Below are 19,334 nucleotides of genomic sequence, written 5' to 3' on the forward strand. Positions count from 1 at the left end.
GTTATGCATTTCAGAAATGTACATGCACAAAATAACAGTTAGTGAAAAAGGTATTAATTTAAACAATGTAATAATTGAATGCAGAGCTCATTGAAGTAATGAATACTTGTTTGTTGAGCATGAAACAGAAGATGCAATAGTCTTTTCTTCCCTGTTGTGACGTGCGTATATCCGAGAGAAAAGGCTTCTCGAACAAGAACAAAAGTACGCCGGCGCTATCGTCATCCAGATTTGATTGGGTCGATGTGTTGTGGATTGGGCTTTACATCATAAGAACTTTTTTATATGTAATGTTTTCAGTCACTAAAGCTTTCATTACAGACTCAAATGAGTTGTTTCTGCTCACCATGTGTTGCAGTCTTTAGAAATGGTGTCATTGGTGAAATAAAGTCTGCCGTTGTGATGACATGGACACTCGTCTGGCTTTACACACTGATCACCCTGAAGACACACAAAATAAAAAGATGAATCCACTGATAAAGGTTATAATGATGCAAACCTGGTTTAGAATGAGAAATGGGCAGAACTAATGTGACTATCTCAATCTCCTGACTGCTTGAATTGTGATTCAGCCAATTGAATTATGTTTATATTTAAGTTTTGTGGCTTTATATTAATGTCAGCAAATATATTTAATGTACACACAAAACAAATTAAATGCATTCGAGGAGTTTTGTGGTTGAAAAAAAAAAAATCCTTCCCTCGCTGGTCAATTTGAGCCCCATCAGTACACATAGAAAAACCTAATAATGCTCAAAATTCAATCTAAAAATGCTAAAACTTCACCAAAACATTATTTTATAACGTCTACATGTGTATCTGAATGCATACAGAAGCAACTGACTTTAGGACCCAGAGGAACAGCTCATTTACTCCATATAGAGTTATGAGGCCTTCTAGAGGCATAAAATATCATGTTATATTATTTATTTTCCACAAGAGGTCGGCAAAGACACACAATGTAAGATGTTTAGAGCTGAATTAAAAGGTTTAGGCATGAAATTGTGAGTAATTTTGTATTTAATATGAAATAATGTGAGGAATGTGCTTCTAAATTACTATTTATTTATTATTTATTGATTAAATCTAGTAATTAAAAAGGTAAATAAAATCAAAAATAACAAAAAAAATATCCAAATAAATTGCATTAAACAATAGAACAAATATTATCAATATGAAATAAAATAAGCTTTCTGGACAAAAAAAAAAAAGAAAGTATAATTTTAGGGCTTCGGGTCAGTTGGATGTCATTCTAACATAGGCCTATTTAAAATGTTGCAGAATGTTCAGAGAACATTCCAATTTCCACAACGTTTGCAAAATGGAATGTTCGTGTAACCAAGGAAAAACATTTGATCAAACTGGACGTTTTGAACATTCCGAGAACATTAAGAACCAAAGTTTACATAGCATAACGTTCTTAGAAGATATTTCTGTTGGCTAATGTGAAGCCGTGTGATGGTGTGTTTAGAAGGCGTTGTAGACACACACACCAGCAGCACAGTCCCGTCCGGACACACACAGCCGTGGACGGGCTCAGCACAGGCGTCCAGAGGAGAGATGGGACTGGAGCACGTCCTCAGACACGACCGAGGAGAGAAGACCAGAGATCCTGGACACTGATGGACCTCCGGACACGAGAGATCTGTGCAGTTCCACACGCCACGCGCACACACACTGCAAACACAGGCGGAGACGGCTCAAAATACAGATATTTACCTGAAAATAATGAGTTTTTCTACTAAATTTACTAAACTACTGGCATGCATGCGTCTGTTTAACGAGACACGTGATTTGAGGAATCATTCATGAGTGGAGCACAAAAGCTGCAGAACGTTTAATTGCGTAATGTTAAAGGCTTGATGACATCACTAACAGTCTGAGCACTAAACGTGATGCTTAGGAAAGGCCCAAAGAAATACAAATCTGCTTTCAATCTGTTTTACAACACAGCATCATAAATCTCTTTCTGCGGCCGGTTCTTTTATTATGTGCACTTGTGCTGTCAGGAGGTCAGACAGAGGACGCTCTCTCAGGGAAGAAGAGGAGGTGAGAAAGGTCAACATGTAACGAGTGTTTGACAGTTAAATACACACTCTGAGAACTGATAAACACTCAACCTTCGGCCCCACAAACATCTCTGTTCACTTATACACGTCTGAACGCCATGCATTAGATCAGGAGTCTTTCTCCAAAATGCAGGATCTTTTCTCGTCACTAAAGTCACTCTTCTTCATCAAGTCTTCATGTGTTTGAGTCAACTAGTGTTTTGCTGATTTTTAATGGCACGCATAAATAAATAAAAAATAAATACATCTAGATAGAATAAAATTAAATAAAAACAATAAATAAATCTAGATTGAACAAAATAAAATTGAATATAAAAAATAAATATAAAATATAATTTTAACAATAAACGAATAAATCTAAATCAAATTAAATATCAAATAAATAAAGATAAAATGCATAAATCTATAAATAAATAAAGATAAAATAAATACATCTAGAATAGATAGAAAAAAAATACGTACATTTTTAAATACATTTAAAAAATAAAATAAAATAAAAGGTGAAATAAATCTAGATAGAAAATAAAAAAAAATTAAATATAATAAAAAAACGAATAAATCTAGATAAAAATACATTATATAAATAAATAAATATAAAATAAATACATCTAATATATTTAAATAGAAACAAAGAAACAAATAAATCATCAAGATGAAACCCCTCTATTGTAACACCATAAGGAATTGCTGGGAAAGAATCCCGAAAACAAGTCCTAACGGGAAACAGGTGTAGAGAATCACGAAAATAAATAAATAAATACAGGTGTGTGACACAATAAAGATTTGCTCGTAAATGATCCCGCAAACACAATACTGAGTAGGCTACTTCATGTTTCCCCCAGATCTATTGATTTGAATAGTGAGCAGTGTTTCACATGCAGAAATTGAGCGTCAGCGTCAGTTCTGGCAGGCCAGGTAGTCAAGCCGCTGCTTATGCTATTTGCTATCAACACTGTCCCGTCAGCTGATCTGCTCCAGCTGAGCTGCATTAGCTGGTTAACTCCCCTCGCTGCTCAATGGCCAAAGCTCAAACAAGGCGCCCTATTTAAAGCTCATTCACCTTGCTCATACATGCTTGCTGCTCGCTCTGCTGGCTCGCTTCTGCTGGCTCGCTGCCCGCCACCTCCCCAGCTCCTCCTTATGCATAACGTGGCATTTGCTATGTCATGTTGCCTGCTCTGTTCACAGGGGGATATTCTAGCTCTCACAGTCTAAAACTGTGTGAGTGTTCCCTAATGCTGCTGCTGCTGTCCTCTGACTCTCTGCTATGTCATGGTGCTCATGAAAGGTCAGAGGACTCCCTGAACAGAGCCATACCGCCAAATTTCAATTCAGGAACATCAACCTGTTTGCAATCTATTCAATTAAATTCTAAATTATTTTGTTTGTGTGTTCTTGACTTAATGGACCTGACAGAAATGCGTTACTCATAAACACACACATGTGGATGTTTAAGTAAACGCATCATAATTGTGCAATCTCAATCTGCGTTTCATTATCGTTCCAACCCGAACTCCACATTACCACACAGAACATGAAGACCAGATGAGAAGCACGTTAGATATCGCCTTCATAAACCGTGTTCGACTGGGCTTTCCTGCTAAGACAAACGCTGAGAACAAAACACTGCAATAAAACACAGAACAGGACATGTTTATCTGCACCCCCCCTTCCTTTCCCCTCATTCAAGTCACTGAAAGTTCACTAACAATGCTTATACATCACATGATGTATCTCGTGAATCTAGTGTTTTTTGCCTTTCGTGTTTGGTATCATTTTAAATGTCTTAGTGCGATTGGTAAAATGCAGTCGCTTGTATTATGAGAAAGATTGAAAGATTTGTGGGTGGTGTGTCTTCAAGACATCTGCTATATCCTTAAAATAGTTTGAATGTAACTCGACACCCTCGCCTCATTTAGTATGCGCGGTTCTATGAATATGCAGATGAGCCCCGCCTCCACTCACTCCCTCAGCTCAGAGATCCACTGGTTGACGATCACACGTTGATCTGATTGGTTACAAGGTCGTTTGTGACGTCAGAAACACCAGCGATTTCAAACCGTGTTTTTGAGACTGTCTTTGGTTCACTGCAGTTTTAAGCAGAAAATACTCAGCAATGCTGTCGACTTATGAACTTACACATGGTGTGTCTTAAAGCGTATTAAAAACACCACATACACACATAAACAACATTAAAAGCTGGATTCTCACCACAGGGGGACTTTAGGACTTCAAGGCACTCAGGAATGATATTAGCCCATGTGGATTCTCTGCGATATCGGGTCCCTAATGAACGAATAATTGAAAGTACGGGATACCCAGAATAATCAAAGATCTAAATTAACACATAACCAATATTTATGATTAGATTCCAAAATAGAAACACAATCTAAATTTAATAATCAGTTGAAATTGGAGCCAGATTAAGTAAAATCGAAACAAAATTCTAAAAAAAGCTTCACAAGATTCGGTCGATTCTGTCGTTGGGCCGATGGCTGATCTGAGGCACAAGAGATGCAATGAAATCAACCTATCCCGAGACACAGAGCCCGTGGGTCATAGAGTGACTTCATCAGATACCTCACACCTCTCAAACACTCGCTGACCAACAAGAGGACCCTAGCAACCTCACAGAACAGCCTAACAACCTCAGAGAACACCCTAGCAACCTCACAGAACAGCCTAACAACCTCAGAGAACACCCTAGCAACCTCACAGAACAGCCTGACAACCTATCCCGAGACACAGAGCCCGTGGGTCATAGAGTGACTTCATCAGATACCTCACACCTCTCAAACACTCGCTGACCAACAAGAGGACCCTAGCAACCTCACAGAACAGCCTAACAACCTCAGAGAACACCCTAGCAACCTCACAGAACAGCCTAACAACCTCAGAGAACACCCTAGCAACCTCACAGAACAGCCTGACAACCTATCCCGAGACACAGAGCCCGTGGGTCATAGAGTGACTTCATCAGATACCTTACCCCTCTCAAACACTCGCTGACCACCAAGAGGACCCTAGCAACCTCACAGAACACCCTAGCAACCTCACAGAACAGCCTAGAAACCTCAGAGAACACACTAGCAACATCACAGAACACCCTAGCAACCTCAGAGAACACCCTAGCAACCTCAGAGAACACCCTAGAACAGTGGTTCCCAAACCTGTCCTCACGGCACCCCAACACTGCACGTTTTCTTTATCTCCCTAATCAAACACACCTGATTCAACTCATCAGCTCATTTTAATGAGCTGATGAGTTGAATCAGGTGTGTTTGATTAGGGAGATAAAGAAAACGTGCAGTGTTGGGGTGCCGTGAGGACAGGTTTGGGAACCACTGCCATAGAAACCTCAGAGAACACCTTAGCAAACTCACAGAACATCCTAGCAACCTCACAGAACAGCCTAGCAACCTCACAGAACAGCCTAGCAACCTCACAGAACAGCCTAGCAACATCCCAGAACAGCCTAGCAACCTCACAGAACAGCCTAGCAACATCACAGAACAGCCAATCAACATCACAGAACAGCCTAGCAACCTCACAAAACAGCCTAGCAACCTCACAGAACAGCCTAGCAACCTCACAGAACAGCCTAGCAATCTTACAGGACAGCCTAGCAACCTCACAGAACAGCCTAGCAACCTCACAGAACAGCCTATCAACATCACAGAACAGCCTAGCAACCTCACAGAACAGCCTATCAACATCACAGAACATCCTAGGCTACATTAAAGTGGAGAGTTTTGCACATTGCTCATATTGTCTTCAAAAAAAGTAAAAATCTAGGTAATTAACGCAATTACATTATTTCCAATATCAGATCATAGAAACATGTAAATGTTTCATTTAAGACAACTGATATATTTCATAAATAAACATGTAAGCAGGAATATAAACTAGATGTTTATCGCCCTTCACATTCGTTTCTGTTAGTCAGTGATTTTGCATTTTTTGAGCTTTCCTCTTTGGTCCACATACTGTACATGCATTAGTTTGAGTACAAAGGTGATTTTCTAATGAATATTTGCTGTGTTATCAGAGTGCATGTGATAAAAATTAGCCCCCAAAACCATAAAGAACCATAAAACAGACATGAAGCTTTTCACAACACCACCATAAAAACCCTTGATGGGGACGACAGGCAGACAGACCGATTCTGTTGCATACAGAAAAACCCCCCAGCATAAATGAAGCTAATATTACTACCATGAGGAATAAATACTGACCTTTAACCCATTCACCACCCTGACCTTTAACCCCTTCACCACCCTGACCTTTATCCCCTTCACCACCCTGACCTTTATCCCCTTCACTACCATGACCTTTAACCCCTTCACCACCCTGACCTTTAACCCCTTCACTACCCTGACCTTTAACCCCTTCACTACCCTGACTTTTAACCCCTTCACTACCCTGACCTTTAACCCCTTCACTACCCTGACTTTTAACCCCTTCACCACACTGAGCTTTAACACCTTCACCACCCTGACCTTTAACCCCTTCACCACCCTGACCTTCATCCCCTTCACTACCCTGACCTTTAACCCCTTCACCACCCTGACCTTTATCCCATTCACTACCCTGACCTTTAACCCCTTCACCACCCTGAGCTTTCTCCCCTTCACTACCCTGACCTTTAACCCCTTCACCACCCTGAGCTTTCTCCCCTTCACTACCCTGACCTTTAACCCCCTTCACCAGCCTGACCTTTAACCCCTTCACTACCCAGACTTTTAACCCCTTCACCACCCTGACCTTTATCCCCTTCACTGCCCAGACTTTTAACCCCTTCACCACCCTGACCTTCATCCCCTTCACTACCCTGACCTTTAACCCCTTCACCACCCTGACCTTTAACCCCTTCACCAGCCTGACCTTTAACCCCTTCACCACCCTGACCTTTATCCCCTTCACTACCCTGACCTTTAACCCCTTCACCACCCTGACCTTTATCCCCTTCACTACCCTGACCTTTAACCCCTTCACCACCCTGACCTTTAACCCCTTAACCACACTGACCTTTAACCCCTTCACCACCCTGACCTTTAACCCCTTAACCACCCTGAGCTTTAACCCCTTCACCACCCTGACCTTTAACCCCTTAACCACACTGACCTTTAACCCCTTCACCACCCTGACCTTTAACCCCTTCACCACACTGACCTTTAACCCCTTCACCACCCTGACCTTTAACCCCTTAACCACCCTGAGCTTTGACCCCTTCACAAGCTTCACATCGCCCCTCATGAGTGAGAATCGGCAGCTGTGTTTTTCCTACCAGGTGTTGCAGTTCTTCTGTCTGGTGCTTCCCGCGGGATAGATCTGGCCTCCGTGTGTGCAGGGACACATGTGGACGGGCACACACTGACCCTGACTGTCCTGTGCCAGTCCGGCGGGACACTGACACCCCGGCACACAGTTCCCTTCGCCCTCGTCCCCCTCGCAGCTCCAGCCGCTCCACAGATCGGCACAGGAAGACCCACACGGACGCCCGCACTCCTGATACACCTGTCCTCCAGAGCACCGCACCGCTGCAGGAGAGGAAAGCATACTTCAACTTTAATATTAATAATATTAACAATTATAACAAATAATCAGAATAATATTAAATAATATTGCAAATATCATATATAATATTTAGTGCTGGGCAGCGATTAATCGCATCCAAAATAAAAAGTTAGTTTTTACATAATACATGTGTGTGTACTGTGTATAATTATTTTGTATATATAAATACACACATGCATGTATATATTAAAGTGTTATTTATGTATAAAATATTTATATATAACATAAATTATGTATAAATATATATACAGAAAATATTCTTAAATATATACATGCATATTTGTGTGTATTTATATATACAAAATAATTATACACAGTACACACACATGTATTATGTAAACACAAACTTTTATTTTGGATGCAAATAATCACGATTAATTAATCGTTGCCCAGCACTTATAATCTTAACATTAAAGCATTTCTTACAGCAGAATGTGTGATTCCTCCAGCTGACCGGCGCCCCCTCCTGGGCACACTGGCGGGCGTAAGCGGCGAGGACGGTGCATTGGCACGACTTCTGCGGGTCGCAGCCACACACTTCACTGAGACACACACGCATGTACGGCTCTCGGTCCACCACGTCATGACACGCCTGCAAGACACACACCTTTTCCATCAGCACCTGACCAATTAATACAAGCACTTACCTTTTCTATTCTATTTGTTGTGTTTTTTCTGATAAAACAAAAAACCTTGATTTGTGTACTGTGCCCGACTAACTGAGACTTCTTACAGCACTTGTATACTGTGGCCCTCTTGCTGGTCTGATTGTTTATATTGTTCTCCTCATTTGTAAGTCGCTCTGGATAAAAGCGTAAAAGCGTCTGCTAAATTATTAAATGTAAATGTAAATGAAGCCCAAAGCACACTGACCTGAAACACTGAGCTGTGAATCACAGAGCACACTCTCTCTGCGTACTGTCTCCGCTGGGTGTACGTCCCGCAGGGGTCAGAGGTCATCGCTGAGGGCAAAGGGCAGGAGCCCGTTCTGAATTTGCCGGCAAACGAGGACACGCTGTTCTCGACGTCCCCCTCAGGTGTGGTGAAATCATCATGCTGACTCCAGGTCAGAGTGCCACACAATCCTCGAACCTGACATCACAACAAACGGTCACATGACCAACCTGTTAGTTGAGTTCGCTTCAGCTAACAAATTCTATTGTTAAGGGCCGTTCACACCAAGAACGATAACTATAACGATAACTATATTTGCGTCCACATCAAGAACGATAACTATAACGATAACTATATTTGTCAAACACTAGTGGATTTTTCTGGACCTCGGCGATTAACTTCTCCGCAATGTCGTCTGCCATTTTAAATGCGTGAGCCCTTAAATTACAATGGATTCTGATTGGCTTTCAGTGTTTTATCATTCAACAGCTGGAAAAATATCATTCCAAAAGTGATCCCAACGATATCGTTTCTCAATATCGTTATCGTTATAGCTGTGGTGTGAACTCTATTATTCTTTAAAGGGGTGGTATAATGCCCCTTTTTACAAGATGTAAAATAAGTCTCTGATGTCCCCAGAGTGTATATGTCAAGTTTTAGCTCAAAATACCACACAGATAATTTTTTATAGCATGTTAAAATTTAAATTTTTTGAGGGTGAGCAAAAATGCATTGTTTTGTGTGTGGGCCCTTTAAATGCAAATGAGCTGCTGCTCCCGGCACAGGGGGCGGAGCTACAACAGCTCGTTCTTAGCAGAGACATATAGAGCCCTTTGGCGGGGTTTATGTAAATTTTGGGGTTTGTGATGTCACTAACCCGGGAGGAAGCTCGTGTAGTCCCTATCAGTCGTTTGTTGTAGTCCTTAAAAAGTGGTTTCTGTCAAATAAAATATCTCCCTTTGCTTTGAACTTTGAGCGTCGTGCGTGTTGTGTGTGTTATTGTGGTACCTTATGAGCAAAGCCTGGCTGTAGGGTGATGAGGAGAAGAGGCCCGTCCAGATGCCACATCAGTCGAGCCCCGAACGCCTGGATCAGCAGAACACTAGAGGAAGCCTTTCGGACCATCAGATCTCCTGTGATCACCGGCAGAAGCTCTCGCTGACCGTTCACCAGCACTGAACCTGAGATTACAGATTTACAGTCTTCTTATCGAGTTTTGTTATATTGTTTTATGTTCTTGTGGCAATATCTGACTGTTTTATATTGTATGGTAAAGCTTTGTGGAAGATAAAAGGAAAAAGAGTGAAGTGAAATGCATCATTTCTAGATAAGATAAAATTAGATAAGATCTAGATAAGATCTAGATAAGATAGAATGAATGAATGAATGAATGAATGAATGAATGAATGAATGAATGAATGAATGAATGAATGAATGGACTAGATAAAATAAATAGACAAAATCATCTAGACAAAATAATAAATCAAAATAATTTAAATTAAACTAACTATGGATGGATCAAGAATGGATGGGTAGACGGATGGACAGACGGATGGACGGACGGATGGATGGATGGAGGGATGGATGGCTGGACGGGCGGATGGATGGATGGATGGATGGATGGAGGGATGGCTGGTCGGAGAGACGGATGGATGGATGGATGGTCGGACAGACGGATGGATGGCTGGACGGATGGACGGATGGATGGAGGGATGGATGGATGGACGGACGGATGGCTGATCGGACAGACGGATGGCTGGACGGATGGACGGACGGATGGCTGGACGGATGGACAGACGGATGGCTGATCAGACAGACGGATGGATGGATGGATGGATGGATGGATGGATGGACGAACAGATGGATGGACAGATGAATGGATGGATGGATAGATGGATGGACGAACGGACGGACGAACGGACGGATGGATGGCTGGATGGATGGAGGGATGGCTGGATGGATGGATGGAGGGATGGCTGGTCAGACAGACGGATGGATGGATGGATGGATGGATGGATGGATGGACGAACAGATGGATGGACAGATGAATGGATGGATGGATAGATGGATGGACGAACGGACGGACGAACGGACGGATGGATGGCTGGATGGATGGATGGATGGATGGATGGAGGGATGGCTGGATGGATGGATGGAGGGATGGCTGGTCAGACAGACGGATGGATGGACGAACGGATGGATGGAGGGATGGATGGATGGATGGAGGGATGGCTGGTCGGACAGACGGATGGATGGACGAACGGATGGATGGATGGATGGATGGTCAGACAGACGGATGGATGATTGGATGGATGAACAGATGGATGATTGGATGGATGAACAGATGGATGATTGGATGGATGGATTGGATGGATGATTGGATGGAGGGTTGGATGGATGGATGGACGTACGGATGGACAGATGAAGAGAGAGATGTATGACCTGAGTCAGTGACAGTGAGTGTAGTGGTCAGCGCAGTGACTCTCAGCTCTCTCAGACACCCAGCAGCTCCTCCTGAACACTGTCCTGCACTGATGCCCACGCTCAGCTTCTGGTCCACGAAATCCTGCAAACACACACACACAGATAATCTCAAATCACTCCAAACACACACACACACACACACACACACACAGATGATCTCAAATCACTCCAAACACACACACACACACACACACACACAGATGTCGTGCGCTCCACACACACACAGATCCCGTGAGTCCTCAGTGACTGACCTCGACGGCTGTGAACTGGCAGTCTCCGCTCTGAAGGCTGAATCTCTTCTGGTCGAATGTTGTGACGTGCATCGCTCCGATCACAGCGCACTGAGCTTCACATCTCTCTCCAGAACACTCCCACTGACCGGCTCCACACACACTACAACACACACACACACACACCAGTGAGAACTAAGCGGAGACCTTCCAGTGCCTCTCTTTAATCCAACACTGAAGAGACTTAACCTGCAGTTCATCGACTGGCCACTAGAGGCCGGCTGCAGAAGAGACTCAATCCCAGTAAAAATCATTGGTTATTAACTTATCCTGTTGTATTGACAACGACTTGTTCTGGCCGTTCATTCGCACAACAACAGTGTTTGGAGGGTCGAGAACGGAAACCTTGAAACAGGTTCCAACAAGGTGCAAGTTTTGAAAAATATTTGAAAACGTTATCATTTCCGTGTAAACTTCAAAAACGTGAATCTGTGAAACCGGTGACGGTGTGCACATTAATATCACGTGTTTAGTCTATAGATATGCGCGTTTGAATATGTACAGTCAAACCAAACTTTATTCAGACTCCTTCAACGTTTCTCACATCATCACAGTTTATTCGCTATAATTTAGAAAATGGTGATAAATATGAGCAGAACTCAGTGGATATTTGACTGGTTTTGTCCGTCCTTCTGTTAGACTCTCACACATGAATTATGTTGAATATCTGTCAGCTGTTAAATTTAACTACACAATTAGATAATACCAGTTTAGCTCAACCAGTGACCAAGCAATGCTTCATGTTGTTCAGTGTGTGTGTAAAAAGAGCATTAGCAATTACAGAAAACACACTTCAGCAAAACATCATCAGCTCAAAGTGGAGGAATCATATTTGGTCCCAAATTTGTATAAATGTTACTGGGATGAAGAATATTTGGGTATAATATGTCATAGTTTACTTTATTTTGCTCTCCTCACTCACATAAATGAATATAAATGCAGTCCATAGTGTCCTGCACACACTAGTAAAAAAATATCAAAAATCATATCTGGTGTCTGAATAATTTTTGGTTTGGCTGTGTATGTGCGCAGGAGGGTAGTCTTTCTTTACAAAGTGACATCGCCAAATAATATATAATAATACAGATTTTTGCGAACTGGAATCAGTCGTTTCTGTCTCCAGCAAACTCTGAAACAGGCTCCGAGGTGCAAGTTAAGAAATCTCCATGTAAACTTCAAAAACGTGAATCTGTGCAAACGGTGACGCGTGCACATGTGTATCCCGTGATTATAATATCAGGCGGTGTGTGTGCCGCGGGACCCACCATGTGTTGCACCTCTGTCTGATGGCGTCTCCTGCGCTGTATGTGCGGCGCCGGTGGAAACAGGGGCAGTCGGCCCGCCGCACACACTCACCCGCGTGCAGGACCAGCCCCGGGGGACACTCACACCCCCCCACACACTCGTCCCGACACTGACCCGACGCCGGGGGACCGGGAGACGAGCAGCTCGCAGGACAGGACGACACGCAGTCCGAGAACACCTGACCGCGCGGACACACACGCTCTGCACAACAACAACAGCGGGTTTATTGTGTTTTTACCTTTGCAGATAACAGGCATTATCATTGATAAACAAACACAATACATGTAGCATAGAAAGAGAGAAATATACATATATAAATATAAATGTAAAACAATTATACTAATAATAATAATAATTATATGTATATATATATATATATATATATATATATATATAAATAAAAAATAATAAACAAACCTGTCTCTAAATAAATTATATATATATATATATATAATTTATTTAGAGACAGGTTTGTTTATTAATTTTTATTCATATTTATTTTAACGTCATCTGTATTTATTTATTTTAATCATTTATTTATTTTATTCTAATTTATTTTAATGTAATTTGTATTTATTTATTTATTTGTTTCAATCTATGTATTTATTTTAAATAAATAAATAAATAAATAAATAAATAAATATGTTAAATTATTTTTCATTAATTTATTTTAAACTTTAATTATTTTTTTATTTAATCTAATTTTATTTTATTTAATATTATTTATTTATTTTAATGTAATTTTGATGTATTAATTTTTAATCATTTATTTATTTTAATCTAATTTCATTTTTATTTATTTGAGAGAGATATCGGATTTTTATCTACTTATTTTTTTATTCTTAACTATGTTTTATCCATGTATCAAAATTTAAAAAATAATAACATTAAACTGTAAACAATTTTCAAAGAATTTTTTTTAATGCAACAAAACTTGGTTCAACTTTAAGAAATTTAATTTTTTTACATTTAGGAAAATCTATATATATATAAAATAAGTATTTTTTATTAATATTTTAATGATTAGCTTTTGTTTTTATATTTTAAACTATATTCTAATGTTATCCATGAGATTTTTTTCTGGCCACCAGAAGTGAGTTTAGGAGGAAGTAGATCTTGTAACTGTTACCACAGAAGCCGGCGGCCCTCCAGCGGACGATGACGTGTTGCGTCGCACACTCGCGCACGTAGCCGGCTAGCGTATCGCACACCGCCGTCTCTCTGTCGCTCGCCCCCAGACTGCAGAACAGATACAGACACGTGTCGATGTACGGCCCGGGGTCCACCTGAGCGAAGGCCAGATGTTAGTCAGGAGCAGTGTTGTGTGGAACTCATTACAAGTAATCAGATTACTTTTTCAAGTAACTAGTAAAGTGACGCATTACTTTTAAAACTTACAACAAAATATCTGAGTTACTTTTTCAAACAAGTAACGCAAGTTTTCCCATTTATTGACTGACTGACAGCTCTCCTGTCCTCATGTTGAGACACATCGAAGTGCAGAGGCGTGTGTGTGTGTGTGTGTTTGTGTGAACATGATGGTTATTGTAGTTCTAGACTAAATGTGAGCATTTACTCATCTCACTTGCACAAAAAAAATATTCAATATTCCTCAAAATGAATAAAAATCAGTGAAATTCAGAATCAGAATACTATGCAAAACTCCAATACCAATAAATATGTTAAATAAAAAATACATTTTTATATATTTAATCTCACTTTATTGACCAATGTTCTTGCTTCTGCCCTTCGATGATTCAGTTAAACCATAAGCAAAAATGAATATAGATTTTTTGTGTTTGTCCTAAAAAAAAAGTAAGCCTACCCCGGGTGAAAAAAAGGAAACACAAAAGTAACGTAACGCATTACTTTTCAAAGTAGCTTTCCCCAACACTGGGCCGGAAGCGTTAATCGATCTAGCGTAAGTTTTCTGTAATCTTTAGGAGATTTCCCCATTCTATGTAAAGCGCTTTGAGTACCCAGAAAAGTATTATATAAATGTAACAAATTATTATTATATTATTATCAGGGATGGCCCGATACCGATACTGGCATCGGGGATCGGGTCGATACTGTCCTAATATACTCGTACTCGTACTCATAAAAATTCGCCGATACCACGCACCGATACCACGTACATTTTGCAAAACGAAACTGGCCGCCGCGAGTGCTTTGTTGAGGTGAACTGAGGCATAGGAAAGTATAATGTCGGCGGTTTGGGCTCATTTCAAGATAAGGGGTGATGACAACAGCAATGCAGACTGTGAGTTATGTTCAGCTAAGGTGTCGAGAGGAGGGAAAGAAAGTACATCGTTTAACACCAGCAATCTAATTAAACATCTGAAGACGCATCATAGATCTGATGGCCGAGCGCGCGCGCGGGCGGTAATGCACTCACTCTGTGTGTGCGGGTTACGGGAGAATAAAACGATTCGCGGGACTCCCGCAAACTAGAAATATCTATGAATAAAACATAAAAACTAAAAGATTTTTATTCATCTCTTGCAGAAAAGCAACAAGAACAACTACAACAAAATAGAAACGATTTACAGGCCAGAGTTTCTATTCATAACATGGTTACAGCGTTGAGCGATGTAGCCAATCACAGACATATGTGTTGATTTCTGGAACGCAATGGCCAATCAGAAGCATTTAAGATAGACTCCCCTCACCGCTCAAATCGGACTTTTTTGTTCAGTGCTGAATTCTGTATGCTGGCAAATCCTCGAATTATAACAAACAAAGCGTGGATATTATGAAAGATTGATTGTGCAGTCAGCTTCATTGATAATAACAGAGATGTGTGAGATCGCGATGAACTGTCAGCTTTTAGGATTTATTAAGGGAGCGCACTTTGCGCGCATTCAGTCATGCCAGACCATGCACGCAGTAGCCTGCTTGCTTTTATGTTAAATTAACAGTGGTTTGTGTGTTAATACATTTATTATTTTACTAATTTTTATTTATTTTTTAGACTTGTTAAAACAAGCAGAGAAGAAAATAAAAACAGTCTTCTAACCTGTGTTCTAAAATAGTCGTCTTCTTTTCTGGGAGCCTATTACTTTTGCGGTAGAAATATCGGTATCGGTACTCGGTATCGGCAAGTACACAAATGTAAATACTCGTACTCGTATCGGTTTGAAAAAAAATGGTATCGGGCCATCCCTAATTATTATTATAATCTGACCTGGTGATGGCAGTGTGAGAAGGGGTTTTCCTTCAGACGATGACAAGCTGTTTCTGCGTCGCGGCGTAGAGTAACATCACTCGAGAGATCACAGCTGTGGCCCAACTCTGCAGCATCACTACACACCTGTGTTACACAACACAACAACACAACTCAGCAGCATCACTACACACCTGTGTTACACAACACAACAACACAACTCAGCAGCATCACTACACACCTGTGTTACACAACACACCAACACAACTCAGCAGCATCACTACACACCTGTGTTACACAACACAACAACACAACTCAGCAGCATCACTACACACCTGTGTTACACAACACAACAACACAACTCAGCAGCATCACTACACACCTGTGTTACACAACACAACAACACAACTCAGCAGCATCACTACACACCTGTGTTACACAACACAACAACACAACTCAGCAGCATCACTACACACCTGTGTTACACAACACAACAACACAACTCAGCAGCATCACTACACACCTGTGTTACACAACACAACAACACAACTCAGCAGCATCACTACACACCTGTGTTACACAACACAACAACACAACTCAGCAGCATCACTACACACCTGTGTTACACAACACAACAACACAACTCAGCAGCATCACTACACACCTGTGTTACACAACACAACAACACAACTCAGCAGCATCACTACACACCTGTGTTACACAACACAACAACACAACTCAGCAGCAGCACTACACACCTGTGTTACACCACACAACAACACAACTCAGCAGCATCACTACACACCTGTGTTACACAACACAACAACACAACTCAGCAGCAGCACTACACACCTGTGTTACACCACACAACAACACAACTCAGCAGCATCACTACACACCTGTGTTACACACCACAACAACACAACTCAGCAGCATCACTACACACCTGTGTTACACAACACAACAACACAACTCAGCAGCATCACTACACACCTGTGTTACACAACACAACAACACAACTCAGCAGCATCACTGCACACCTGTGTTACACAACACAACAACACAACTCAGCAGCATCACTACACACCTGTGTTACACAACACAACAACACAACTCAGCAGCATCACTACACACCTGTGTTACACAACACAACAACACAACTCAGCAGCAGCACTACACACCTGTGTTACACCACACAACAACACAACTCAGCAGCATCACTACACACCTGTGTTACACAACACAACAACACAACTCAGCAGCAGCACTACACACCTGTGTTACACCACACAACAACACAACTCAGCAGCATCACTACACACCTGTGTTACACACCACAACAACACAACTCAGCAGCATCACTACACACCTGTGTTACACAACACAACAACACAACTCAGCAGCATCACTACACACCTGTGTTACACAACACAACAACACAACTCAGCAGCATCACTACACACCTGTGTTACACAACACAACAACACAACTCAGCAGCATCACTACACACCTGTGTTACACAACACAACAACACAACTCAACAACTCAACAACACAACAACACAACTCAGCAGCATCACTACACACCTGTGTTACACAACACAACAACACAACTCAGCAGCATCACTACACACCTGTGTTACACAACACAACAACACAACTCAGCAGCATCACTACACACCTGTGTTACACAACACAACAACACAACTCAGCAGCATCACTACACACCTGTGTTACACAACACAACAACACAACTCAGCAGCATCACTACACACCTGTGTTACACAACACAACAACACAACTCAGCAGCATCACTACACACCTGTGTTACACAACACAACAACACAACTCAGCAGCATCACTACACACCTGTGTTACACAACACAACAACACAACACAACTCAGCAGCATCACTACACACCTGTGTTACACAACACAACAACACAACTCAGCAGCATCACTACACACCTGTGTTACACAACACAACAACACAACTCAGCAGCATCACTACACACCTGTGTTACACAACACAACAACACAACTCAGCAGCATCACTACACACCTGTGTTACACAACACAACAACACAACTCAGCAGCATCACTACACACCTGTGTTACACAACACAACTCAGCAGCATCACTACACACCTGTGTTACACAACACAACAACACAACTCAGCAGCATCACTACACACCTGTGTTACACAACACAACAACACAACTCAGCAGCATCACTACACACCTGTGTTACACAACACAACAACACAACTCAGCAGCATCACTACACACCTGTGTTACACAACACAACAACACAACTCAGCAGCATCACTACACACCTGTGTTACACAACACAACAACACAACTCAGCAGCATCACTACACACCTGTGTTACACAACACAACAACACAACTCAGCAGCAGCACTACACACCTGTGTTACACCACACAACAACACAACTCAGCAGCATCACTACACACCTGTGTTACACAACACAACAACACAACTCAGCAGCAGCACTACACACCTGTGTTACACCACACAACAACACAACTCAGCAGCATCACTACACACCTGTGTTACACAACACAACAACACAACTCAGCAGCATCACTACACACCTGTGTTACACAACACAACAACACAACTCAGCAGCATCACTACACACCTGTGTTACACAACACAACAACACAACTCAGCAGCATCACTACACACCTGTGTTACACAACACAACAACACAACTCAGCAGCATCACTACACACCTGTGTTACACAACACAACAACACAACTCAGCAGCATCACTACACACCTGTGTTACACAACACAACAACACAACTCAGCAGCATCACTACACACCTGTGTTACACAACACAACAACACAACTCAGCAGCAGCACTACACACCTGTGTTACACAACACAACAACACAACTCAGCAGCATCACTACACACCTGTGTTACACAACACAACAACACAACTCAGCAGCAGCACTACACACCTGTGTTACACCACACAACAACACAACTCAGCAGCATCACTACACACCTGTGTTACACAACACAACAACACAACTCAGCAGCATCACTACACACCTGTGTTACACAACACAACAACACAACTCAGCAGCATCACTACACACCTGTTACACAACACAACAACACAACTCAGCAGCAGCACTACACACCTGTGTTACACCACACAACAACACAACTCAGCAGCATCACTACACACCTGTGTTACACACCACAACAACACAACTCAGCAGCATCACTACACACCTGTGTTACACAACACAACAACACAACTCAGCAGCATCACTACACACCTGTGTTACACAACACAACAACACAACTCAGCAGCAGCACTACACACCTGTGTTACACAACACAACAACACAACTCAGCAGCATCACTACACACCTGTGTTACACAACACAACAACACAACTCTGCAGCATCACTACACACCTGTGTTACACAACACAACAACACAACTCAGCAGCATCACTACACACCTGTGTTACACAACACACCAACACAACTCAGCAGCATCACT

General features: G+C 41.7%; 1 protein-coding gene across 1 annotated transcript in view; it reads right to left on the reverse strand.

Annotated features, from left to right (window-relative positions):
• The window catches only part of sspo (SCO-spondin), a 163,365-nt gene that overhangs the window by 130,459 nt on the left and 13,572 nt on the right, over nt 1-19,334 (reverse strand). The window contains exons 9-19 of the mRNA XM_056234974.1: nt 15,807-15,932; nt 13,749-13,905; nt 12,580-12,820; nt 11,276-11,417; nt 10,983-11,106; nt 9,549-9,721; nt 8,520-8,738; nt 8,073-8,238; nt 7,357-7,609; nt 1,494-1,677; nt 347-441 (exon numbers count right to left, since the gene is read on the reverse strand). Of these exons, the coding sequence (XP_056090949.1) occupies nt 347-441; nt 1,494-1,677; nt 7,357-7,609; nt 8,073-8,238; nt 8,520-8,738; nt 9,549-9,721; nt 10,983-11,106; nt 11,276-11,417; nt 12,580-12,820; nt 13,749-13,905; nt 15,807-15,932 (1,880 nt within the window). The remainder of the gene's footprint in view (nt 1-346; nt 442-1,493; nt 1,678-7,356; nt 7,610-8,072; nt 8,239-8,519; nt 8,739-9,548; nt 9,722-10,982; nt 11,107-11,275; nt 11,418-12,579; nt 12,821-13,748; nt 13,906-15,806; nt 15,933-19,334) is intronic.

The sequence above is a fragment of the Rhinichthys klamathensis genome, unplaced genomic scaffold (assembly GCF_029890125.1).
Source record: "Rhinichthys klamathensis goyatoka isolate OS25496 unplaced genomic scaffold, OSU_Roscu_1.1 h1tg000411l_1, whole genome shotgun sequence".
Classification (NCBI taxonomy): domain Eukaryota; kingdom Metazoa; phylum Chordata; class Actinopteri; order Cypriniformes; family Leuciscidae; genus Rhinichthys; species Rhinichthys klamathensis.